The sequence below is a fragment of the Dromaius novaehollandiae genome, chromosome 16 (genome assembly GCF_036370855.1).
Source record: "Dromaius novaehollandiae isolate bDroNov1 chromosome 16, bDroNov1.hap1, whole genome shotgun sequence".
NCBI classification, from domain to species: domain Eukaryota; kingdom Metazoa; phylum Chordata; class Aves; order Casuariiformes; family Dromaiidae; genus Dromaius; species Dromaius novaehollandiae.
The window spans coordinates 18014798-18041325 of NC_088113.1; the positions used below are offsets into that span (position 1 = coordinate 18014798).

A 26528-nucleotide genomic window follows, 5' to 3' on the forward strand; every position below is an offset into this window, starting at 1 on the left:
GACAGGCCGGTACGCGGGGACCTCCGGGCTCTTACTGGGTGCACGTGGGGCCGCGGGTGCTCTGCCTGCAGGGACAGGCTCCGGTGCGCTCCTCGCAGGCGGGTCCCACCGAGCCGCCGACGTCGCACTGGCAGCCTGAGGGCAGGAAGCGCGTGTTTACATGCCGGCCACGCTAACGAGCTCCCGATAGCGCTAATCAAAGGTGTGCCCCGGCCGGAGGGGGGGCCGGGGCGCTATTTTTGTCCTAGCGTCTCCATTTTCATATTGGCCCCGGCCCCGTTTGGATCGGCTTCTCCACCTCAGCGCCGAGCTATTTCCAGGCAGCCGCCGGGAGTTGCAGGGCCTGCAAAGCCTCACGGTCCGGCTGGGAGCCCGGGCCCCCCAGCACCCCGGCTTGCTCTCCTCCCCAGCCCGAGAGCAGCCAAAGCTCCTCGGGCCCCTCTCCTCAAGGGCACGGAGGAGAGAAGCCAACTCCACGCATCCATGCCCACCCGCTTCCAGTCTGAGCAAGTGGTTCCTCCTGGAGGACGTGGCCAGTGGTTAAACGCACCAGGTTCTGAAGCAGGCAGCCTCCAAGGAGGCACCTTGCACGACCTTTCATTCCCCCCAGCCTGACTGATCTGTGCCCGCCGGTGCCAAAACGATGAACTCGGGCCTCTTAGGTCCTTACCAAGAGCTGCCCCTGCTCTGTGCCTTGGTACGGTCAAACGCAAGCGGTAGGGCATCTCCCACCCCTGCCCTCCAGGGCTGCCATCCAGTTATGTTCACACAGCCACTTGCTCCGGGGACTGGCTCCCATGGCCCCCTGCTCCATCAGACCTGACACCCCAAAGGCAGCTCACCTTGGCAGCCGAAGTAATTGGCTTTGTCCATGTTGAAGTATCCATCTTTGCACGTCGAGCAGAGCTGCCCGCAGATGTTTGGTTTGCAGAAACACTGCCCATTGCCCTAGGAAACGGCAAACACGAGGGTCAGTTACAGAGCTCGTCCCCTCCCCACAGCTCGTCACAGCCGAGCTGTTTCTTGGCTGTTTGGGTCCTAGTCTGAGACACTGGAGAAGCATTTTGAGTTTCATGCTCTGCACTGCTTCCTGTGCGTGGGTGGGCCAGAAAAATACCAGATAAGTGCAATTACCCAACGCATGCAAGTAAAAATCCAGGGACGCCGGGCCAGACCCAAAAATATTTAGGTGCCTAATTTATGACAGGTCTTAATCCTATGTTCTCATGCAAGCCCAGACAGTGGTGCAAGCTCCGAGTGCTCGGTGTCAGGACAGGCCTCTACAGCGGCTGCCAGGAGAGACAGAGCTGAAACAGTCTCCGTTCAGCACAGGCCTGGAGGTGCCTGCACGCAGACTGCAGCAAACTCACCTGCTGACACTCTGCAATGCCACTGACGGTGCCCTCGGTATCGCACCTGCAGCCTGCAGATGGGAAGAGGAAAAATGAGACAGCCAGAAGATCAGTGCAGCGCTGAGGAGGTGTGAGCAGCCTGATGCAGGACAGTACCCACCACATCAGGGGACACCAGCTGTGACCTCTGTCTGGGATTAGAGAAACTGAGAGTAGAGTAGCGCTGCCCAAGGGCTCGACTTTCATTTTGGACAGTTACTGCTGCAGACACAGCTACCAAAGGCATCTGACTTTTTTGCACGTCTCTCCATGAAAACCCAAGTGTGCAAAGTCTGAAGGGAGGGCTGAGAATGCCACAACTCACTGCGTGAACCCTGCCAATCCTATCCCAAGCAAAAAGCTCCAGACTCCAGCCTGTCCCCTCCCCAGGTATGGGATACTCGGACCATTTCGGCTCTGACATGTCGCCTCACGGTGAAGCATGAAGGAAAGGTATCACTTCCATCCAACAGCGACGGGGCCCACTGGCTTGGGTTTGGGTCTTGCCCCATTACAGCACAGGGGAGATGTTGTGGGGCCACGCAAATAACATTTCCTTACTCATGCAGCCGTAGGGGTTCTCCGGAGTCAGGTTCCAGTACAGCGGTTTGCATCTGTCACACGCTGGGCCTTCAACATACGCCCGACACGCGCAGGAGCCCTGGGGCGGGAGGGAAAGACGAGGGCAGGTAAGAACGGCGAAGCTTGCAACAGCGTGGCTGAAGGTGAAATCTGCTCCTCTGGAGCGGGTAAGGGCTGCTGTCGGTGTTGTGCTTAAGGAACGAGCAGAAGTGAGCTGCAGAGATTTGCAGGTGTATTCGATACTCACCGGGGCCAGCGAGGGGTCTGCAGGCACCAGCCCTGCTGGGTTACAGGAGCCCACTGGGAAACAAAAGCACGAGGGGAGGTTTAGAAAGAGATCGTTCACCCCTGGCTCGTCCTAACGGGTAGCCCCGGCCGAGCAGGAGGCAGCTACCTTCGCAGTGCGGAAATCCGTAGGCCCCCGGCACGCAGGCGTCGCAGCGCAGTCCCGTCACCTTGGGCCGGCAGCTGCACTGCCCCGTGTCCTGGTCGCAGGTGCCGTAGAGGGAGCCTTCCCCGGAGCACTGGCAAGCTGCGAAACGGGAGAGCAACTGCTACGGAGCTCGCTCCTCCCGGCTGGAGCATGACCTGCACGCAGCGACGGGGGGCTGCGGCCGAGCATCCGACACGAGAAACCTGCCTGCAGTGCAAACTCCTGGGACAACCCCTGCTCGATTTAAGACCTTCCAAAGAAAACATCTGGAGCTCTGCTCAGCTCCCCGAGCCGCCACCAAAGCGACCCTGCGGCTGCAGGGACACAAGGACTTCGGTGTTCAAGGCTTTATACCAATAAGCTCCTTTGTCTGCCTGACCTTCACCATCGCCACAGCAGCCAGAAAAATGGGTTAAAAATAACATATGCACTCATTCTTTGCTCTCAGCTAAAACCACCCTATTAAGAAGTGTTTATCACACCTATATATTTAAGTGTATTTCAGTGAGAGGGAGCAGCTATGCGGTTAAGGAAAAGGAGAATGCACGATTGCATCCTCAAAATGTTGGCTACCACCTGCAAAAGGCCATTTACACCCAAACATCTAAGAGCAGCGTTCGGCTCTGCACCGTGGACACGAGTGCATGCGCCTGCCTGCAGCACCAGGCCGCAGGGATCTCCGGTGCCTGAGGGCAGGAGCAGGGAAACGGCTTTGGGCTGCCTGGACAAGCTGCCTCCCGTGACACGCTGCCCGGGGCCGGGGAGGACACGCCAGGGCTGCTCTGCTCCAGCAGTGACACCTCCTCTCCGGGCACCTAAGCGTACTCTGAACAAGTGGTTTGACTCTTCTCTGGGCAAACATGACCCATCACCTGCATGCGCTTTGTTCAGAGAGGTCTGGGCCACCGCTGGTCCCCAGGTTGTATGCTGCAGGTCTCTTTCTTAACAGCTTGGGGGGCTGGGGGCCACCAAGCCAGACTGCGTTTCACCTCCCACCGGCGCAGGGACGCTGCCCTGCTCCTGCTGCTAGCGACAGGGACTGAACTGGGGATTATGGAAAGGAAAACCATCATAAAGCCAGTTATTCACTAGTCTCCCACGAGACCCGGCGCCGGGGCAGCTACTCACGCGTGCAGCTGGGGTACCCGTAGAAGCCCAGGGCGCACTGGCTGCAGGTGTGTCCCCCAAAATTTGCGTGGCATCGGCACTGCCCGGCGGGGCTGCAGTCGTTGTCCACCGAGCCGCGGGGATCGCAGGAGCAAGCTGCAGGAGAAGGCAGCGCACGGGCTCGACTGAACGTGCAACCCGCGGCCCCCGTTCAGTCCCGCAGGAACCAGCTGCTTCCATCAGAACTAGATTAATTCATTTCTTAATCCGCTGGAGAGACAGGGAATACTTTCATCTAGAGTCATTGCCAGACCAGGAAAACGCCCTGGAGATTTTTTTTACGGCCCATTCAACGCTCCCCAGCAGTTCAGTAGGTTAATGCACTAAGCAGACAAAAAGGCAGGAGCTGGGACACCAGCTCGCAGCGACGAGGAAGCGTGACCGATAAAAACCGCTTTGTCTTCCAGGCTTTGGCATCATCCACGACCTCCACAGCCAGCCTGCCAAATTTACAGTGCAAATCACATGGGTTTTGGTTTCGAGAAACACCAACGTCTTTCTAAAATAGGCCTGTTTTTTGGAAGGTGATGGAGCAACAGGATCTGAACATTAACCCTCATTAAAACGTCCCATGCGAATAACCAAAAATTTGAGATATGTTTGAGCTTTTTTTTTTTTACTGGCTGACACAGGCTGACCTGGGAGCCAGGCTGTTTTTTTTCCTCTGCCTTCAGTGAGATGTCGCCCAATACCACCTCGAGGAGACCCCAGACTCGGCTGCCCCATCTGCGCAAGGGACAGCCTGTCCTGCATTAACCATCTCCTTTCACAGCTTGTTTCGGGGAGACACGAGCACCCTGTGACTTCTTTCACTGCACTGCTCTGAAGCACAGACGTCTCCACCTATTCACCCGTAGCGCCGGCAGTGCCGGACGCTCCTTACCGTAGCAGTGGGGGTACGAATGGTGTCCGGGGCTGCAGCGGTCGCAGTGAGGCCCGTCGAACTCCGGCTTGCAGAAACATCTCCCAGCGGCGTCGCAGCCTCCCGGCAGCGTCCCGACGGCGCTGCAGCCGCACACTGCAACGGAGCGAGACCTCAGCCGCGGGGCGAAGGAGGCCTCCCCGGCCGGGAGCAATGCCCGTGGCAAAGCGGGGCTTTTTCTGAAGTTCTCCAAGGGACATTTAGGTGCTGCCTTAAGTGCTCGAAGCGTCAATCTCTGCATCCATTTGCCGGGTTCCCCTTGTCAGCACGTGAATCATCTACACGTCCCACATCCTTCTGCCTCTCTCCTCTTTATCCCTTCTCTGATCAGCTACGTTCACCCAAGGGCCCAGTGTCGCCCCCTTCCCTGTTGCTGCCCATCACGGATGTCCTCCAAAACACCCACAAAACCACTTCCCAACCCTTCCCAACCCTCCCACAAGTCTCTAGCTTTGCTGCAACATCTACCCTGGGGTGGCAGAGGCAGATTGCTCCTTCCACGCTGACCAACACCAAGTCACCACTGCCCTGTGCTCATTTTCGGATGTCTCTTGCCCAGTACAGCGACCACAAGCAGGGCAGAGACCGTCTTTACAGCGTTTGCCACCACCCAGCCCAAAGTTCTGATGTCTCTTGGGGCCTCCCGAGGTCGGCGCTTGCACGGGCAGCCGCGGGGCCCAGGCGCACGCCGGGGCGGATACGCACGCTGGCACAGAGGGTAGTTGAAGTAGCCGGGAGCGCACTGGCTGCACGCGTGCCCCTCGAAGCCGGTCCGGCACCGACACTGCCCGCTCTCGCTGTCGCAGGTGCCGTCGTACTGCCCGGGGCCGGAGCACTGGCAGGCTGCAAAGCAACGAGGGCCCGTGAAATCGGCCCCAGGGCTCGCCGCCGACGGCATTTCACCCGGGGAAAGGTTCTCCCTCCAGCACGCAGAGGGCACTGGCTTTTCACGGGCTGGGGGAAGGCGAAAGAACCCAAATTGTCCACTGCTGCGGGGTGGAAATGCAGGCAGCGGAGCAGCCGCAGGGGCTCGAGCGGCCAGCCAGCACGTCCAGCCTGGAGCTTGCGTCCGTAGGGAACTGCTCCAGAAACCCCCAAGGCGGAGAGGGTCAGGGCTGGGTGGGAAATACCAGCAGAAGTCGTGGGAATTTGTCACTTGGAAGCGGGGCCGGAGAACCGCTGCCGCGCGGGCCGAGCGGGGAGGGGGAGAGGCGCGCTCCGGAGCCGGGCTCGGGGCCGAGCACTCACGCTGGCAGCTGGGGCCGTAGTGGCCCGGCGCACACTGGTCGCAATGCGCTCCCTGGAAGTTGGGCTTGCACACGCACATGCCCACCCGCGGGTCCTTGCGGCAGGCGTTGCCCTCTGTCCCGCCGGCGTAGCAGTCGCAGTCTGGAAGGACAACAACGCGCGCTGCTCTCAGGACATCCCCGCCGCGGGGAAGCCTGGAAATCCCGGCCCGCTCCGCCGGTGCATTCCCACCAGGACGGGGAGGGGTTGCAATGATGGGACGGCTCAAGGGCTGGCCTTCGGGTTCGGCTGTTTTACTGAGCGCTGCTCAGGCCACCAGCGCGCCCGGTTCACGGGGTGGTGGGGCGGTACAGAGACCTCGGCAGCACGCAGACGTGCACAGCGCTGGACGGCAATAGGGCAATGCGCAGGGCAGACGGATGCTCCTTGCACAAGCCCAGGTGGTCCTCAACCGCTGCAGCACTGCCAGGAGCTCTGCAGCAGTGACCGAAGCCTTCAGTGACCCAGGGTGGACTTGGGGCTCTCTGGTCCTCCAGGCTCAGCTGCATTTGGGCATTTCCCATTGCCAGGGTGGGCTGGGGCTCCAGGCCAGCAACGCGGGGACCCTGGGCCAGCCCTGCGTTCGCTGCCTGCCCCGAGCACACAGCAACGGCCTGGGCACGGGGCTGGGGGATGGAAGTGCAGGAACCGTCTGAGAACCGGAGGGAGGAGGAGGTGAGGAAATGAGAAGGGAAGTGAGAAATTCCAGTTCAGGAAGGAAAAACCTGCCTGGAAGATACAGAGTTCAAAACATCAGAAGGAAGGAAAAGGTTATCTGAAGGGCACTGGGAAGCAGGAGGAAAGGGAGAAACTTGGTGGGAAAAGAAACAAAAAAACACAGGGGAAGAGATGGACTGAGAGGGGTGAGGATGTGAGACGAGGGAGGCCGAAGGCAGCAAGGATAAGGGCAAGGGAGAGAATTCAAAGCAACAGAGAAAGCGAGAGTGACTGGACCCGACTTCTTCCCTGAGGCTCGCGGCAGCGCTGCGGAGGCACGCACACCCACCGTGCCCCCAGCAAAGGTTGTGTCGGAGCCGGGCACGGGCATGGGCACGGCCCAGCTGGGCCTTCCACGGCTGGGAAAATGAAGAGCGTGCAGATGTGGCAGAAGGACAAGTTTGTATCTAAGCTCAAAGGCTGGGATTTGGGAGAACCCAGCTCGGTTTTGAGCTCAGCCACAGTCTTAAGGTGATCCTGGGGGTTTCCCTGCAGAAAGGCCAGAAGAGACCCCCTCATGTGGCACAGGCGACAGGATCAAGCACATAATCACACGTTTGCTCTGTGCTAGAGTTTCCCCGTCGATAAAAAGGGAATCATGAAACTTCCTTCTTCCTACCCTTCAGCTGCCTCCTCTCTCAGGGCCACAAGCGCTGCGTATCAGGGCTGTCACTTACAACGCGTGTGCCCAAAAAGCTGAGGACCTGATCTTGCCTTGGGTGGTGAGACTGGATAATAACCCCAGCAGTATGATTGCCAAAGCAGCAAGTAAAATCGCATTACTCACTTATTATCTGTCCTGCAGGGAGCACTTGTTCTCCTGTATCGTTGTGAGCGAAAGCCGGAATAGCTACGTGGAGAAAGAGACATTGCACAAAGTCATGACATACACGCTCAAAGAAATCCTGTTGGGAGTATCGGTGGGTTGATGGTCCCAGAACTGAACGGGATGAACAAAAACGTGCACCCTGAGAGCTAAGTGCAGACATCCCACTAACCAAAAATTAATTACAGCCATTTTTAACCTTCCCTTGGGCTCTGGAGAGATCTCTTTTTCTCTCCTGCACAGAAAGCAAGGGATGAGCCTTCAGCCAAATGGAAAACTCCCCATTGACTCCAGAGAGCCATGTTCATCCCAGTTCTGTGCTACTCCAGGCTCCGTTGAAGCCAAACAGGGGCTTGTCCGTGCCTGTGGGTCCCCTTGCCGAGGACAAGGGAATTCAGGAGCGCAGAAAGGTGCCTGGAGAGCAGATCCAACGGGAGCCAGGGCTGTAACACCAGTCCTTCTCGCACCCGCTGCATCTGGAGGGTTTCAGACCTTGCCGCCCGCATGCCAGCTCCCCCCAGCCGAGCCGCCCCGCACTTACGGTAGCAGTGCGGGAAGTCGAGGTACCCCTCGGCGCAGGCATCGCAGTGCTCCCCGGTGTAGCTGGGCTTGCAGTAGCAGCGCCCGGTGAGGTCCTCGCAGGTGCCGTCCGTGAAGTCGGACTCGCAGTTGCAGCCTGCGGAGAGCGAGAAGGCCACGACGGTCACCCCCGACAGCGACCCTCACCAGCCGCAAGCCCAGGAGGGACAGCACTGCACCCATCAGCCAGAGAGCCTCTAGGAAAGGCCCCGCCATCTACTGCAAACCCTCTCCAAAAATAAAAGCTACGATTGCCCCTTTGGAAAGGACCTGGCCCAGGGGAACTGCTGCCACTGTCCTTGTCACGCTGCAGGGGCCTAAGAAAAGCAGCACGAACGCAACTCACTTCTCTAGAAATTACCCTGGAGAGAAGGTGGTGGCACACTGCTGCTAGGAGGCAGTGCAGAAGAGCCAAAATATCGCAACCAGCAGAATGAGCCGAGTTTCCCAGACGGCTATAACCAGCTGCTGCCTGGAAATCCCTGTCTACCGCATGGAGAGCTACAGCCTGCTGCTGCCAGCTGAAAGGACACGGAGATGGTGGCTAAGCCTGGACTTCTCTGCAGGCACGGCAGGGTCAACAACACATTTTTAGCTCATTCCGGTTTTGGAACAAGGAACCACTTCTGATTTCATGGCTGCTGCGGACACACATGCCGTCTGTGTGCACAGGTGGCTGCGTGCACACACGCATTTCCGTGGGCAGCGTCAGCTGCAGGAGGAACCGCACAGCTGGGCTCTCACGTGGCCACGTCTGTCATGGTGCTACTGGCCCATCACACCAGAAAAATCTCTCAGCCTGACACTCTAGACCACCCTCCCCAGTGTCACAAAGCCAGGACAGCATCTACGACCTGCAGGGCAAATCACACTCACGATAGCAAATGTACGGAGAGTCGATCGGGTGATCGGGGGACCGGTAGTATCCCGGGATGCACCTCTCGCAGTTAATGCCCGTAGTGTGATGCTGAAAGACAGAGACAAGGGCGTGAGTTCCTCTGCCAAGCAGGAGAGGATTCAAGTTCATCTGCCAGATTTGCTGGCAGCTTCAGGACCAAGAGGGAGCGACTCAGGAATGTCAGTACACGGAAGACCCAAATCTGCTCAAAATTCCACATATGCCGATTTGAAAACCAAGTATTTCCTGCAAACTGCGTATCCTCCCATAAGCCCAGTCTGAGTTTCAGGTTCACATCCGACCTCAAGCCCGTCCTGCTTGTTTCAGATGGTAAAATGTCCCGACTGCTTTGCATAGCAGGACAGAAGTGATCCGTTTCCTCTCAGCAAGACTGTAGAACTAGAAGTCACGCCAGATTCCTGCCACAGCATGAATCAGCCCACTGTGGCCTTGGCAGCAGCAGAGCTACTAGACTATTCTAGGGCACTTCTGCTGAGAACCTCAAAGGCTGAGGAGATGAGTATTTCAGTGGTCAGGCAGCAATCCAGAGAGACGGCAGCACCTGAGCATTGCAAACTAGGCAGGGACTTTCCAGCGTGTTCAGCATCAGCCTCGCTCTGTTCCCCCCGGAGGTCAAAGACCAAACTCCCCCGGGTCCTGGGAGAAGCGGATGCAAACCACTGCTTGGTGCCTCAGAAGACCTACCCAGAAAGCATGAGAAAGGCAATGTTACTCTAGGAGAGGGACGGCTAGGAACTCCACTGCTTTTTCATTACTGGTGCACATGCCTTTAATCTGTTGCCAAGATCCCAAATTTCCAGGATACCTAATTAAGATAACGGAGTGTGGGGGGGAGAGGGAGTTTGCCAGCAAGGCAGCACTCCAGGTTGACAGTGGAAGCAAACACACGGATCCGCAACAGCTTTTTCTACCATACACCTTCTGGCCTACCTGGCAGTCAATGCAAACACCTCCCCCTTCAAACTTGTCTTCGCGACTTCTGCTGGCTTTGTGGCGATCCACCTCTGGGTCGTAGTAGCAGTCGTAGGCATGGCCATTGCAATTGCAGGCTGCAAACAGAGACATCAGTTAAACCACTGCTCCGTGGAGGTCCTCCTGCCACCAGCCTGATCTCAAGATCAGACCCTTCCTCATGGGTTTGATACTGGATGGGTAACATTTCCATGAGAAACGAAGCTCAAATGCATCTGGAGGATTGCATGCTCTTCCAGAGCTTCCAGAGGTCTTCAAAAGCATGGAAGAACAGGCTCTTTCACAAGGTCTAGTCTGCACACCAAAAAATGCAGCAGGCACAAACCCAGGAGTAAAATATGTACAGGCATGTAGAGACAAGAAAGAGAAATTATCCAGTTTGGGGGCCTGAAGTGGTTTGGAGTAGAGGGCAACATTCCTGACTGTATCTGCTTTCGTCCCGTCAGGGATGGAGGTGAGCTGGAAAGTTCAGCGCAGGGTGAGGGTGTTCTTTACAAACCCACAGGAATAAGACCCAACTGTCCTTTGCGGCTCTGCGTTTATAACAGATCAAGTCATGTAATTACGCTCCACGCTCCGCATTCCCAGTGCGGCACAAATTCCAGTGTCGGCATCTAGCAAAGGCTTCTGCTAGACAAACAACGATGTCCTGTATGTAAACAGATCCAAACGCAATTCATCTCGGAGAGAGAATTGAGCAACCAGGCTTGCCTGTGTCAACCCTAGGATCTGCTCCCGCCCGCGCAACAGCTGGGAAAGAAAGAAAACCCCGCTCCAGCCACCGGCAACTTACGCTGGCATTCGTTTGCGCTGTCGGCGGTGGCTGGCTTCCAGGGGAACTGGTTGAAGCCCGGGCAGCAGCGGTCGCAGGAGCCGCCGCAGGTGTTGTGCTGGCAGTCGCACTGCAGCCTGCGGGGGACAAGGCAGGTTTTGACTTTTGAAGTTTGCTGTTTTTCCTAGGAGCCAAACACCAAGTTTTCCTCTCCCTTTTTTTCTTTTTCTCCCCCATCGCCCCTTCTTTCTTTACAAGGAGCAGAAGAAAATTATTCCCACGTCCAGCCAGCTCCACAGACAAGAGAGGTGTGAAACAGCTGGAGGAGGCAGCAGCAGCAACCTGAGCTGAAGCAAATCACTCGATGGGGAGCTGCTGGGTGCAGGCGACCAGGGGATGGTCCTGGTGCTGGGCAGGAGCAGCGTGGAAGGAATAAACGCCAGCCCAGAGCTGGAGAGGGATGGGGCCGCACAGGTCACATCCGACCCTCCAGGTGCACCTGTGCTTCCAAAGAGGAAGGCCATGAAGCACGAATTTAGGCAGAATTTTAAGCTTAGTTTTCACAGACGCTTGGCCCGGTCTCTCTGTGCAATGCACCCCCTGCTCTTCTCAGCTCGCCTAAGCCGGGCTCTGCTGAGTAAACAGGCAGCTCCGGAGACGCCGGGCGAGCAGTCTCGAGAGCCGACCGAAGGCTCTCATCCCCGCTCAACCGCAGTGGTAATTCATTAACGCCGGTGACATCACCTCCAAAACCTCCACTGAGCAGGCGGCGATTCCCCGTCCAACACAAACGCTTTCTGTTGCATTAGACGTATGGACAATACAGCGTGTTCCAGCTTTTATCTGTGCAGTTACTCATGCCCCCGAGGGCAGGCCTGCCACTCCCCGCTCTTCCCATGCTTTTCCATTCAAAAGCAGCAGTTAAAAATAACTGTCATTTCTTAAAACATTGGAAACAAATGAAGCAGTCATGCTGGGTGAGAAGCAACGACGTGGGCATATTCCTCCACGCTGCTACTGTCGTGTGCTTCCACCCATGGGTGTTTTCAAGATGCGGCACCCGCAAGCGCGTATATTGTTATAGCCAGGCAGAGGCAGCAGCACGGCACAAATTAACTCATTTTCATGAAATACGGAATGAGCTGAAAGTTTGGGGGAACCTGAGCTGAACGCACCCACAGCCCTGGGAGGCCCGCGCTGTGCCCGCAGTCTCGCCCAGCCCTCCTGGTGTCCTCTCCTTGCAGGCTCCACCAAATGCTCGGCTGCAGCTGCCTCTCTGCACCCTCCTCCTGCCCCGTCCTCACCGCGTCCCCAGGCCCCCGCACGAAGCCGAGCCCCGGAGGGGTTTGTCCGTAGCCTCAGTTGCAGAAACGCGCCCTGAAACACGCACACTCACCAGAGACTTTGTTCTCGTGATGCTGTGCAGACCCAGGAGAGACCTGAGGAGCAGGCTAACATCTGGCCACACTTCTATAACGAAGCTATCCACAACCCCCCTAACTGGCTGACCACTGCCCAACGCTTCCAAAGCAGCAACATTCTCATGGCAGCAGTCAGAGATAAAGACTAAACTGTGTACAAATGTGCGTTGAGCAAGATGATCACCAAGTCCAGGAATGTATAAACCTGCTGAGCAGTGTTAGTCTCGCGAACTCGAGGACGTGGCTCCAGCCGCACACCCTGGCTCTCTTACAGTCGAGATGTTTGAAAAGCATTGGTTTGGTTCCCAGAATGCAGAGAGGTGGCACTCAATGTGTAAAAATGCACTTCTCAAATGGAGAAGGAGCTATTTATTTAGTCTCTGCTGTTCCAAGTCAGCAAGGACCTCTCAGAGAGCTCATCCATCACGGCAGCTTTACTGCACCTTGTGCCCAGTCGATCCTGCTAATGAATCGTGGACAAACATGCATAAGCTACAATATTTACATTTCATTGATGGAATATATACAAGGAAGGAGAGAGAGTGGCTGTGCTCACACAACGCACGTATTTCCTGGTCATCCTGCCTTGAAAATAAAACCTCAGCCTTCCCCCTGGAACTGATGCTCAACAGCGGAGAGCACAAGGAGTTTCCAGCGAGCAGCTCTGCCGGAGCTCACGGTGCGGCACACAAGACGCACATCTGGATTTGGCCAGGACACAAGGGCAGCACAATCGGGGAAAAAAGACGCTTGTTCTAATTGCTCCTGATGGTACTGAGGGAAAGTCACCTGCAAAACAGACTTGCTGGGTCCTCGCTGGGGCTCATCTCGCTGCTCATGTGCTTTGCCAGGAGACAGGTTTGTTCTCACCTCGCTGGTGTTCTCCTTCAACCAGATCTTTCCTTCCCCTACCTAAATTCATCCCAGTACATTGTAGTGCTAACAGAGCCAGCTGTGAAAAGTGCAAATGGCCCTCAGGGAGGCTGTATCTGCCCACACACTGCAGGCCCTTGCGCTCAAGCACCAACACCGGGACAAGACTTATTGCCAACTTAGCACGGCTGCAAGTGCAGCTGCCGTATCTTGGCACTTCAGAGAAACTTTCCTAAGTTGGATAAACATTTTCATTTATGGCCAGGAAGTCAGCTCATGAAACACGCTCCATCATGTCCTGAAGTCTTTGCCAAGATTTCCAGCTCGCCTCACCTCTTCCAGAGTGTTCCTCCTGCCTTTCTGGGCAACAGGCACAAAAGCACAGGCATGTGCAGAACAGAGAAGTTAAAACGAGAGGCAGGGACTTCTCAGATATGCCGAGACATCATCAGGATTTCTACTAGGGCCAGAAAAAGCAGACTCCACATCTCCCTCTGTTTGCATCTCCTTGTCTTGTTGCTGTCAAATGCCAACGATGAAGAGGCAGGACGTGCTGTTGGACACCGCACCTCCCTCTCCAACGGGTTGCACAGATTTATGAAAGAATGACGGGGTCCTGACAGCTGCGGCCGACGACACGGCCAGCCTGCGTGTCCACGGCCCCGGCTGCCTCTGCGGATGGCTCTCGCCATGCAACGTGACGCCAGGTATCGCCACGCTAGCCCCACGCTGGGGAGGCATCGCGTCGGGACAACGGGGTAGGAGCGCCTGGCCGTGAGTGCCCGCCTCAGCGAGAAGGCTGCAAACAGCTGCTGCCGGAGCCTTGGAGAAACAGCAGCATTTCCACTGATTACTCACTTTCTCAATTTAAATGCAAGCATAATTTCACTTCCTCCCACCTCCTAGAGAGTATGGCTGGGGGAAATGTAAGAAATAAGGGCTCAAATCCCATCTCCTCGCTACCAACATCTTTTTGGAGACAAAATCTGTTACAGTTATTACTGAACAAGTATCCAGCTAGCTGGTCCCCCGCTATCACACTCCTGCTGCCGTCTTTGCGCTTCTGGGCTCGCTAACAGGTCACCGCAATACCATGAGAAGTTCTTCTCTTTACCCAGCTTCCTTGCCGGATGTATCCCAAAGGGCCTTGCAGATGTTGTGTGTTCATGGTCCAAAGCACCCAAGTCGGAAATGTTTTCTTCCCTAGGCAAGTGCAATCTGCTCTGCGTGAAACGCAACAGCTGTCAAAGAACACGCGCTGCTACACTACAGCGCGGTTTGGGACCAACAGCGAAGACGCCAAATGCATCCAAATGAAAGTGGAGGAGGGAAATTCAGGGAGGCAGAGACAGTCATCAGCAGAATTGGCGCTGAACAAGGCTCCCAGCTCATCTATCTTCCCTCAATTTTCCCTCCCTTCCTAGAGCACCCTGAGCCATCAACATACCCAAGAAATGCCAGAGCATTTCTGTGTTAAAAAATCACTTTGCACCATGAAGACCTTCTGTTCTGCTACACTAGTGTACTGTGCATCCAGCAACACCAACGTCTAAAACAAAACTAAGGAACAATACATTCAAATATTTATGACCTTTCCTTTGTCAGGGAGTTAAGCACACTGACGCAGACTTGCTTTTCAATACGTCTTTGTTTTAACACTTAGCAGCTTTTAATCTTGGCTGGGACTCACTGGAATTTTATTTTACAAGATCCAAAAGCTCTACGTGATCCTTACGAGAAAGAAATATAAGCTTCCTTGGTCCCGCTGAATCTACCCATCCCATTTATAAAGGCAACATTCAGGCTGCAAACAGATGGCTCAGAAGCAACACTTTCATGGTTTGAAGCAGCTCTTTGGCATTTCAAGTAGCTAAGGCTGACGGGAGGAGTCCCATGAGCCAAAATGTAAGCGCTTTGCACGCTCTTGTTCTTTTGCAAAGAGTATTTGTCTAGTTACATATACCAGCAAGTCCACGGTTCTTGTGAGTAGAACTGGACAGCAGAATCTTTGTTTTTTTGGGAAACTATCTATTTATGAGAGCTTTGCCCCAGTTCTTAGGAAGCCACGCGTGGAGCAAGGGACTGCTCAGAGAAGCTGAGAAAGCTCCCTGTTCAAAACCAGTACTGGCTTTGCATACCCACCCTCCCGTTTCAGCACACTGATCCCACTGGGATGGCAAAGCTGTAGACAGGGTGGGAAACCAGACCTGGCACAACGAAGAGGACACAACTCACACCGGCATTTTCCATTCTTAGCAAAACAATTCAAATGACTTTACACAGATCTGGGACTCTTGAAAAACCTACCTGTAAGGGTCATTAGGGTCTTTGGCATCGCAGACGTCCGCGTGGCCGTGGCAGACACAGCGCCCTCCAATGCTGATATCTTTGATGCTGTAGTAATACTGGAGAACGCAAGAAAAGTTGGCCGTGAATATTGTTATGAATAAACTTCACAGGTGCTTCCACCTGCACACACCGACCATGAAAAACTGCCTTACTCAGGATTCAATAGGGCTTTATTTGTTAAAATGACAGTTCCCTTACATTGGCAAGCTCAGCCTCATTAGAGCCAACGGCTGGCTGTAATCTCTGCCTACAGTAACACTGCCACCAGTAAGAGAGGACACTAGCTACAAGCTGGGACTCCCAACACAGCCAAAAAGCCAGGGGCAACATCAGCAGGTGTTTCCCAGTTTCATGTTGCTGGCCCGAAGCATGGCTCTTCCCCAAGCGCTCAAGGCGGGAGTCTCCAGCAGTGGCATCTGCTGTAGATGCCTTCACCTTGGCCAGAGCAAGAGCGGAGAGAGAGGAGAAACCCCAAAGCAAAACCCAGGGATGTCTTCTCCCCAGAGATGGCACGCACAGCCCTCGAAGAGTTCCACCCCACAGCAAGAGGTCAAGAGCTATCAAGGACTGCCTTACCCTCCTGGTCACAGTAGGGTCCCTTAAAGCTTTTCCCATCAGATGCCCCAGCAGCGTGTTTGTCTGCAGGAAGCGCAGCCTGATGTTGGTGGCTTTAGTGAAATTCCGTAGGAGAGGAGAATAGGAGAAGTTCATGGCTCCCGGGCGCCCGTTTACCAGCGAGACGACAATCTGAGAGCGTAAGGAGGGAAAACAAATCAGTGTGATCCTTGGAGATGAGAGGAAATTAACCTCTCCCTCAGCCAAACGCAAACCTGACCCCTCTTCAAGAAGACTGAATCAGTTCCCTGCCAGTCTCGTTCTCTAGAACTGTGTAGCTTAACTGACATCCAAACGAGGGAACCAACTACTAAGAGCATCTACAGCCATTGAGAAAACAAAACCAGAATTCTGTTATCTTCTCACACCCCTCAATGCCTGCCAAAGAAATCAGCCCCAAAGACCTATTCCCTAAGGATGTTTTTGGCATTAAACATAGCATGGCTCTCTCCCTCATGCCAAGCTGCTGTTCATATCAAGGCTGCTGAATCCCCTTGGACACTGAGTCTCCTCTCCAGTGCAAATATTGGCATTGATTTGTCTATATTTCTTTATTTCTTTTTACCTGCTCCTATAGAGGAGACAGGATTTAACTTTAGTAGTGCCTGATTTGCAATGTTTTGTCATCATGCCCTTTCCATTTCTCCTCCTCTTCGCTGTCATCCTCGAAAGCCTCCCGTTGGACCTGTGCTTTGTACAGAGGAATGCCTGTGGGGCACTGACCCTTTCAGTTTGCTGTGACTCCGCGGGTTCAGGCTCAGCCAGGGCAGGAGCAGAGACGGCAGTCCCGCCTCAACGGCTGGAAGGATTCCCGTGACTCACGCTCCGAGCACAATCGGCGACCGGATGCGTGGTGTTCCTCCCGACCGCCGCGCCCCACGGCCATTTATCATTGTAAATGGAGGCACAAAGGGAAACAGGTAATGTTTCCACGCTGCTTCCATGAATGGACATGAATGTCCATCTCTGCGTGCTGCCTGGGCTCATACGCCAGAGGACAAAGGACTTTTTTTTGTCCATACAAGGAAGCAGAGATCAATGCTGGTCCACTGGGAATCTTCAGCTTGAGGAGCAGCAACCAGCAGAAGAGCGTCCACAACCAAACCCGCCCAGTCCCCACTCAGGAAAGAGGGAAGATCCTCTCAGCCCTCAAAGGCCTCTTCCCTGCTTTGGGAGCAAAATTCAAGACTTGCCACTCACAGGCAGAAGCCTTTCCAGTCTCAGAGCAGCCAGAGTCTCCTCAGAGGCTTTTCCACCTATTTCACTGCCCAGTTGTCTCACCATTTTTTTCCCACACACAGAAATCCTGGAAACGCCAGGTAACTGCTCACCTCCCCGTTTTCCAAAGGCACGATCCGGGAATATTCAGTAGTGCAGATGGCATGGTCGTCCTTGGTGATACGATCCACCGTGTGCAGGCCAAACTTCTCTATGCAGTCCCTCTTGGAAGCTGTTCATCAACCAGAGAGCAGAGCAGTAAGGGGAGAGGAACGATTCAGAGCCCTGTATTTCCCCATGCTTTCCAGCAGGAGAGAAGGTTGTATGCTCTGTGTCAAGCATTCACTAGATGCAGACTGCCTTGCATCACTAATTCTCTCACCACTAAAATACATGTCCTCCTCTCCAAGCCTGCCGAGAAGGGAGGGAGTCACTGTGGGAATAATAGGCATGGTCAGAAATCCCCAGAAAAGGCCCCATTGCAGTGAAAGAATTCAGCAGTGGAAGGCGAGAATGGACACTGTGACCACCTGCAGAGCCCCAGGAGGAGAAACCTGTCCTGTAATTTTGGCTTTAAACTCACAGCTTAACTAGTTTGAGCTCTATGTCTAGTCTGGATTTGACCGACTTGATTTGCCAGCCACTGGATTTGCTATGCTGCTCCTGCTGAACTGCAGGGTTGTTTGGTGGTTTGCTATTCCCTGCGTAGGACCTTGCACGATCACAACCGCGTCACTTCTTAACCTCTTGCCTATCTCCCAGAGAGCGAGCTAATGAGAACTGCAAGACACGGAGCAGCCTCCTAAGCAGAGCGACTGTGGGGCAGAGCAGGATCGCAGCCGCGGAGAGGGAGCCCGCGGTGCTGGGCCAGGCAGAGCGGCCGGCCCCAGGACATTTCCCTGCCCGCCAGCCCATTGCTGAATTCTGCAATTGCCCTTAAACCAGTGCTACAAAACAGAAATGCCGAAGTCGCCCGCGAGCACCCCTCGGGGACAGCAATCCAGGGCTCCTGCCACTAAGTGGCAATGCAAGGCTGGCTAAAGCCCAGGGCCAGGCTGCCGGTCCCTCACGCTGCTGGTCACGGCACTGGCTTTTGGGACCTGAGACAACTGCCCTGCTGGGTTCACGGGAGCCGGAAGGCGATGGTTGAATGCTGAGCGTCTCCTTGCAGCCATAGGAGCGTCCTGGCTCCCCTCGCACAGCCAGAGAGGTGGTGTCGCAGACAGGCGGGCAGCCCTGCGAGCCCTCGTCCCCGGGATGTCTGACACCCCGGAGCCAGCAGAGCTGACGGGGATGGTGTGGGGCTGCCTGTGACAAGGAGAGCATCTCCCCAGCACCCCTGGCTCCTTCAGGATTCACCATGGAGCTGGGTGCTCCAGCAGGGATGCAGCCAGTGTGGGTGCTCAGCATCGAGGGGGTTGGGACAGCATGCGTCAAACTACAGGAAACACGCTGGGGCAGCTAAGGACCTGATTCTGCAGGATGTACACCCATATCTACCAACGCAAAAACCCTACACAAAACACTCGCTGGGGCTGCTTCCCTGGGGAAGAGCCTGGGACAACTTCTGCTGCCTCCCTCTGAAGCTGCTGGCGGTGGCAGCAGCAGGGACAGGGCCTGGGAGAGCCCAGCTTGGAGCCAGCACGGCAGGTGCAAAGCCTGGAAGAAGTCAGAGCTGCTCAGATCTCGTGCTCTCAAGAGAGCACCCAGGCTAGGCACTGCATTCGGGTGTCCCCAGCTGCTGAGGGCACGGACAGAAGATATTGGAGTCGATCAAGAGAAGGGTGAGAGGGATTTCCTCTCTCGTGAGCACCCAAGCACTATTTCTGCTCTAGTCACCTCCATTCTGGAGATTAGGAGACAACGTCTGGAAACAAAATCACAGAACAGAGGAGGTTGGAAGATACCTCTGGAGATCACCCAGAGTAGATCACCTAGAGCACATTGCACAGGACCCTACCTAGACGGCTTGTGAGCATCTCCACGGACATGACTCTGAAGGCCCGTGCGGGATGTGCACCTTGCACTTCGGTCCCTTTCTGCTCTGACTCTTCTCTCCTCGTGCTGCCCTCGCTGCTCCTTCTGCTCCCGCTACGCCCGTGCCAGGAGCCCCCAGCAACCCGTGCCAAAGCGCAAGTCGCTGCGGCGTCACTGAGGTTGTTTCCAGAGGGAGAGGAGAGAGCAAAGGCAGCCAAAACCACCAGCTGCTCCTGCCAGCGCTGCTCGGCTCCTCTTGGGAGCTGGCGGAGAAACCTCAGCCCACCTCATGGGAATAACCCCCCAGATCTGTCACGGCGTCCCCCGTGAGCATGCCCCTGCCGGTGTCCCTGCCGGCGAGGGAGCCCCGATGCCGCACAGCACCGGGGCGCAGGGCGACCGCCCGAGGCCAGCACGTCTTCCCCATCCGGTCCCCGTTCGAAACGCCGCACGGGGAGTCCTTCACGCGCTTGCAGCCACCACCACGGCTCGGTGGGCGTTTTGGTGGCACAGCCATGGGGTGGCCGGGGGAACCGACCCCCCAGCGCTGCAGCACTGCAGCCACGAGCGGGGACGATCAAGGTGGCCAAGGGCTCGCCGCGCTCAGCCCCGGCAGCCCCAGGCCACGCGACAACGCGGCTGCAGAGCTGGAAAGGGAAGCCCGGTTAGGAAGAAAGGAAAAAGCAAAGCAAGTGATTTGACAGCAGTAATCCCCCCCCCCGGCGCACAGCAGCCGCCACGCAAAGACACCGCGGCGAGGAAACCGCACGCAGCTCCTTCCCGCGCGAGGAAAGGCCGGCAGAGACAACGCACAGGCTGGCAGCTAAGCCAGAAAAAGGAGCCTTCGGGGCCACCCTGGGGCACGGTCTCCGGGGCTCGCAGCTCCTCCCTTGCCGGGTTTCGAGCCGGCATCGGGCCGCGGCTGCCGGGTAGCAGCGCCGTACTTACAGGCAAAATACTGCCAGGGCTCGTAGGTAAGGCCGAAGTCAGTGGACCGCTCCAGCACCCAGAGGTCAGGACGGGGAGAATTGGCAAATTTGATCAGGACGTAGGCCACGTGGAAGAGCTGAAAGAGAGGAACGTGGAGTTAGCTGGCTGCATGAAGCTTCACAGAAACCCCGGAGAGCTCGGGGGTACCCGATGCGACTAACGGAGCCAGCGCTCTGCAGAGCCACCGCTTGCGGGTCCCGGACTGCCGAGAGGCACCAGCCGAGGAACATCCCCTTGCACCTTGCTCACACCATCGCAAAGTCCTTTTCCTACGGCTCTCCACCTCAGGCAGCCCTGCTTCACCCGAGTGACCTGCGTTTTGTAGTCGGCTGCAGAAAAGCCCCAGCCCAGCGCCTGTTCCAGGTGCCGCAGGGCCGGGAGCCCAGGAGACCCACTTGGCTTCGGCACAGCTGTAACACTGGGCTGCTCCCATTCGTCTGGACACTGATGTGTGCAGGCGCGCGTCCTTGCCAAGAATAAAATAAATGTACTCTCTAAAGAGCTGAAATGTCAGCGCTAGAGAGAAACAAAAGCTCCAGCAGAATTTCCCTTCCCCGGCTGGCACGGACGCGCTCCAAGACTCCCCGCTCCATCATCCTGTCAGAAAGCAGTATTTAAAGGCAAACTAAGTCCTCTTATCAGAAGAAATTCCTAACATCAAAAACAACCCGAAAGGGAGGTTAGTGCTTGGAAAGTAGAGATTTGTGGCTCAAGAGTCCCTCCTCATAGAGCCAGCGCCGCGTGAGCATCCAGCCCAGGACCAGCAGGTGCCGACCAGGCTGACCCGCAGCAGAGCCACCAAAGCCAGCGCCGGCACCTTGGCACGCTCTGCCCACGGCTGAGCACGGGGTGGGACTTCCCACCGCCCTCAGGGCTCGTGCTGGTAGGCACTGGTGTGGTCCTGAAGCAAGGACGGAAGCGGTCACCCAACCGAGCTCCCTGCTGCCCAGAAGACTGGTGAGCCCAAGCGCAGGGACAAATACTCCAAGTTGCTAAAAACTGGAGAAAAACAGATCTAAACACAGCCTTATATTCCCCTCCACGGCCTACGTGTCGTCAAGGCATGTGAGAGCAGGCTTCCTCGGAGGAGCAGCCTTTCTGCCCGCCGGCTCCCAGCAGGACCCGTCCTCACATCTGCATCTCGGCAGGGCGAGCAGAGCCGAGCACCGGCCAACGGAGTCACACCTTCCCTCCGTTAGAAACCCTTCTCCGGCTTCATTCTCCAGGGAACGGATTAACGTTCCTGCGGGAATGGGGCAGGGCTTTCGGCTGCACAAGACGGGCCGCGGCTCCCGCGGGCGGCAGCGGTTGGGGTTCCCGGCGCGAGGAGCAGAAGGGACAACCTGCCTTTGCACACCCGAACGCGGAGCGCTGGCGGCACGAAGCACCGTCGCAGAAGCATAAAGGGCAACAACACAGGGAAACAAGGAAGAAGCGATCGCTCGAGACCATGGTCTTTGCAGGCAAGCTGTGCACATAGGCTGGTCCCCCCGAGCAAGGCAGCACCGTCATCCCACCCGGGCCAGGCTCTCCTAGTCCTGCCGGGAACCGGCAGTTGCTATCCAGCCAAAAAGGCATTTCAGCCTGAAACCTCTGGATGAGAGCGCCTGCCCCGTGCTTTCGTGGGAGGATGACTGTCAAACACGACGAACTCGCCCTGCTGCTGGGAATCTCTATGTTCAACCAGTGAATCTGGTGACTGTGATTTTGGGGTGCCCAGCTGGAAGTGGCAGGAAGCACTTGGTTCCCTTTTAGGAAGGGAAAGGAAAAATCCCTCCGGTCGCCTTTTGTGCCTCTTAGCAAAAACAACCAAACCCACGTGGCAGCTCTGAAACGCGCACTTGGCGCTTCCCTCGACCCAGAGGAAATGCCACCTGCACCGAAACACTGCGACATTTACTCGCGGTGCTCTAAATTGCTTTGGTATCCACAGAGGAAAGATGCTCCCAGGAAGGTCACCTGTTTTTAGGAATTTCTGAAAGCAGGGTGCGTATTTTTGTCCTCACGCTTAGAGGGAAATGCTCTGAGTGAGCAGCAACCACAAACAAAATGAATGGCATATCGGTATCTTCTGCATTTATCCTTTTTTTTTTTTTTTTTTTTTTTTTAAAAGACAGCCAGCTATGAGTTTCTCGTCAGTAAACCCCATGGGCTTTGATAAGGTCTTCCTTGCTGCCTAGTTTCATGTTGGGAAAGAGACATTCCCAATTAAACGCCCTTGAGTCCAGACTCCTGGCAAACTTCAGCCTCTCAGCAGTCGGTTGCTCATGGAGAGTACCGATTGCGACCAGTCAGATCGGTGCAGGCGAGAGTCTTCTCTGCCCAAACGCTGAAACATGACTCACAAACTAACCTAGAGCTCAGTGCTTTTCAAAATGAAAACAACAGCCAAAAAAAGAACCAGCGCTGCTGGTTGCAACCTGAGCGTAAGCGTCCCTGGGGCACGGGAGCGCCGGGGCACCCAGAAGCTCACCACCCGCAAAAGCTACCCTCTCTGCTTGGCCGAAAGAAAAAAATGGAGCTGGTTTCAGTACATTTGAAGGCATCAGAGACGTGGGTTTGTGTGCACACACACGTAAGGCTGTCTCCTCCACCGAGAAACACTGGGCTGGGGAGAACTTTCTCATCCCGTCTTTCTCGCACCAGGGAGCCCAGACTTGGACGCGGTGCTCCATGCTCCAAAACTGCCTCCTTGCTTCTTGGGACCTTCCCCAAAGGCCCGTCCCACCCACGCTGCGAGGGTTAGATACCCAAGGCCAGGGCTGCGATGCTAACTTTATATGCATTTTAATGGCTTTTCGCAGGAAAGAACCACCACCTCAGGCTCCCTGCTGGTTTAGCCACAATCTCTTGGCTAAACCCCAGCTCAGGTATTCCAATCCCACTTCCACTCTCCAAACCAGACAGCATTCCTCTGCCCCTTATCCAAAACCATGGTTAGCATCGCTGTGTGCTGCTAAACTGCCGCTAAACTTCATCCCAGCCATGACCACGCTTTGGGGACAGCAAGAAGCAGGCGCCGCTCATCCTGCAAACCTGCTCAGCACAGATGGATTAGGGCCGGTCTTAGACCACAGCAAATATTTGGGAGTCCGTGACCACAGTGAACCTAGTCCTGGGACAGGAGCCGCATCCTGGTGCTCAGAGGAACTTCTTGTCAAATCTGGTGACTGCCCTGGCCCTCCATCAACAGCCTTATCCTCCCGAATACGACAGCCGGCCGGAAAAAACAGAGGCAGGCTGCCTGCTTCGAGTGCATACGCTGAGAAAACTCACCGAGATACGACGACTGCGCAGCAGCTCTAAAAATAGAGGGAGTTGGCAAAGCGGCCAGACTTCTCATTCCACATTTAGTTCCAGTACGGTTCTGCCCAACCAATATTGCAAGAGAAACAGTCATTTTTTTTCCAAAGCCTTTATTTAGCTCCTATTATCAGCCCGATGAATAAAAACCTCTATGCTCCCAGAGTGTTAGTCATTTTTTTTCCTTCTCCATAGAGAAGGGAGGTGAAACACCAGATTTAACGCACACGCTTGGCTCAGGACAAGCGGATCCCTTGCTCCCATCACCTGCGAAAGCAGATACAGGTCTGGGATTGCACGAAACGTAAAGCAGGCAGCAGAGCCAGAGCAGCCAGAGACAAACCCCAGAGCTTCATCGCAGGATGGAGGGACTGTGCATGTGCCTCGGGGTGGGAAAAGAGTACGGAATGGGGAAACGCTGAGATGTACGTGCAAAACACCCTTGGCCGAGGGGCTCCCAGGGCCGCACAGCTCCTCCATCCTCAAGGGATGAGGGGTTTTGGGAAGTGAAGCTAGGACAGGAGACAGGCGGATAGAAGTCACATTTCCAGGGTAAAAAGCTGTCACTTTGTCCCTGCATGGATTAGCAGGGTATGGCAGCTGGGCTGGGCCCTCCAGCCCTGCCCCAGGCAGCTCCTGCCCAGAGCAGCGTCCGGCAGCTTCGCGGGGGAGCAGCACAAACCGGGTGGGTTTTCAGCCAAGAAATTCTGACAACCAGCAACCAACTTTCTTTGAAAATAGTCATAGCTCTATCTCTAGCTGACGTTTTTTGACTGGTTTTGAATCGCGTTTCCCTGGTAATGACCCTTTGCAGGCTGCCCCTGTGCCTGGAGGACGGGACCATCCGCTGGCAGGGAGAGGACGATGGAGGTGAAGGCATCTTCTCCACCACCTGCCCACTCCCTCCCTCCGTGCGTTTGGATAGGGAGCAGCTTTTTCCAGTACCAAAACCCCACGAAAATGCCGTTCAATGGGACAGCGCAGAGATTTTGAAGAGGAAAATCAGGATGCTGGGAGGCGAGAGCAGTCCAGCTCCTTTGGGATCAGCGCATGCCTCGGGGGTACGGCCTCCCGCTTCTCCCTCTAGCACAAAACAGCAAACACATACGTCCATCCTCTTCCCTCCCTCAAGACACTAACTTCAGCTCCTGGCTACCGAAGGCACGCGTGAGAGCTGGACAAACTGGAACCAGCAATATTTCCCCATTGCTTCAGAGCTTTTGGGTGAAGTCTCACTTGTGTTCTTTCAAGGTGCCCCAAAGCCACATAGCAGCATTTAACACACAAACAAAACCTTTGCGTTGCTGTAATATCATCAACTCTGTGCTGACAAGCAGCCAGAGCCCCTTTTTGGTGCGCTCACCACGAGGACCACAGCCACCAGCGACGAGCCGCAACCCTGAACCCGGGTGACAAAGCCAGCGGGGACCACGCGCAGCTCCAGCCCCAATCCCGATCCCCGATCTGCAGTGCACTGCCGTGGTTTATATAGCAAAGCACATTCGCTTTTTCTGTGGGACGGAGATTTATCACCTTTGGCTTTATTAGAACAGCACCAAGCAAAACCAGAACAGTCCATCTCTTCCTAACCGCTGCTAAAAATCCCGCAGGTGATCTGCCCCGCTCTTACCTTTTGCCTGCAATCACTTATTCTCATCGAAGCAACCAATTTACACATTAACAACCTAATCGTCTCCCTGCTCAGCCTCAGCTGTCAGATCGCCTTTATTCCTAGCCCAGAGATCAGGATCATTTATTAAGAGCCCCGCGTCTAGCTGTCGATAGGTACGTGTGTACCTTTTATTTCTGATCACGCAAGAAAGACTTCAGCCCTTTGAGGCAGCTCTAAAGGTGCTTCCCCTCCAAGCAGCGGGTCTTTTCTCTCATTTGTTTTTTAATAAATTCCTCGAGGCCCCGATACCAAGCAGAGAAATGCCAAGCACAAAAGCCAGAATTTGAAAGTCTGCCGTTCTGCCACGTACCAAAATGCACATTTTGTCCCCATTTCCCTTTCACTCACCGCCCCTCCCAGCTCGTTCTGTTATGTCTGCGCATCAAGATCGCACTCCGAAACATGACGCTTTTCCAAATTATTCACTCACAGCTACGAGGTACTGAGTGAGAAATTCCCATTTGCGTAAAAGAAAACCGAAGATTTTGACAGCCAAGTTTTCGAGATGACTACCAGCCTCTTTAGCTCTCTGCAGAGCTCCTTGCAACTCATCAGGCAGCATTGCTTTACCTTTGCGCCCGCCTGCTCCTGTCCAAGCTGCTCTTCCCCAGCTGGTGCCGTGCCCGCTTGCTGCCAAAAGCGCCCGGAGAGCTGGATCCGCAGCGCTGACGTGAGCCGGGACGGACCGGTGCCACCAGCGCGTGGCTGGGCGAGCCTGTGCAGCACTGCGCTACCTGAGCCGGCAGCAGGGCTGGGCTTGGTGACGGGCTGGGGTAGCGTCCCGGTCGGATCTGGGGCTTCCCAAAGAAACACGTGCAGTAACCCCGCGTGGCGGCTTGGTTACACGTGCAGAACGACCCGGGCGACGCCAATGCACCGACCTGGACGTGCTTCAGCACACGCGTGTGTTCAGACCCCAGCAAGAGGCCACCAGCATCCCACCTGCATCCAAACCCAGCCCGATTCTGTTTGCCCCAACAGCCACCTGAGACACCTACGAAAGCCAGATATAAGTGACTGCACACCGTGCCAACGCACAGGGAAAAAATCAAACGCAGCTGAGGAGGGGATGGCTCAAACTCCTCCAAACGAGACTTTGGCCATTAGAAGACAAAGCTGCCCTGCAGGCTGCCTGGCACCACGAGGGACCACGGCTGCTCCGCAGGCACGTTCTCCCCCGTCTCCCCCATCGCGTTATCCCCGTTTTAACAGCGAGGGGAAAACGCGGCCGGCTGACCTGAGGCTGCCCAGAGGACGAGGCTGGTCCCAAAGGGGCTGCGGCCGCCCGCCCCGCCATGCCCCGGACCGGGGACCAGAGGTGACGCGGGATGCTGCACGTACTGCCGGGAGCCGGAGGTGGCCGCGCACCGGGGCAGGGGACAGCCCTGCCTGGAGACCATCGCAGCCTCAGCCGTGCTTTGCAACCGCTGACGGGGAGCCCTGACTCCCACCAGTGCCCACCTTCACCAGAACCTCTCGCTTTTAGACCAGCGTGACTCCTTCTCCCGTCCTCCCCCCTTCCACCCTCCCCGGCTGCTTTAAT

General features: G+C 55.8%; 1 protein-coding gene across 2 annotated transcripts in view; it reads right to left on the reverse strand.

The window, feature by feature from the left end:
• LAMA5 (laminin subunit alpha 5) overlaps window positions 1–26528 on the reverse strand; it is an 88129-nt gene that overhangs the window by 33849 nt on the left and 27752 nt on the right. For both annotated transcript variants that reach the window (XM_064521600.1, XM_064521599.1), the window contains exons 3-21: window positions 19969–20086; window positions 17157–17275; window positions 15787–15957; window positions 15169–15266; window positions 10589–10704; window positions 9754–9872; window positions 8781–8871; window positions 7867–8001; window positions 7287–7349; window positions 5744–5884; window positions 5201–5338; window positions 4457–4591; window positions 3535–3669; window positions 2368–2505; window positions 2221–2273; window positions 1953–2052; window positions 1371–1423; window positions 843–948; window positions 36–135 (exon numbers count right to left, since the gene is read on the reverse strand). In XM_064521600.1, the coding sequence (XP_064377670.1) occupies window positions 36–135; window positions 843–948; window positions 1371–1423; window positions 1953–2052; window positions 2221–2273; window positions 2368–2505; window positions 3535–3669; window positions 4457–4591; window positions 5201–5338; window positions 5744–5884; window positions 7287–7349; window positions 7867–8001; window positions 8781–8871; window positions 9754–9872; window positions 10589–10704; window positions 15169–15266; window positions 15787–15957; window positions 17157–17275; window positions 19969–20086 (2129 nt within the window). The remainder of the gene's footprint in view (window positions 1–35; window positions 136–842; window positions 949–1370; window positions 1424–1952; window positions 2053–2220; window positions 2274–2367; window positions 2506–3534; window positions 3670–4456; window positions 4592–5200; window positions 5339–5743; window positions 5885–7286; window positions 7350–7866; window positions 8002–8780; window positions 8872–9753; window positions 9873–10588; window positions 10705–15168; window positions 15267–15786; window positions 15958–17156; window positions 17276–19968; window positions 20087–26528) is intronic.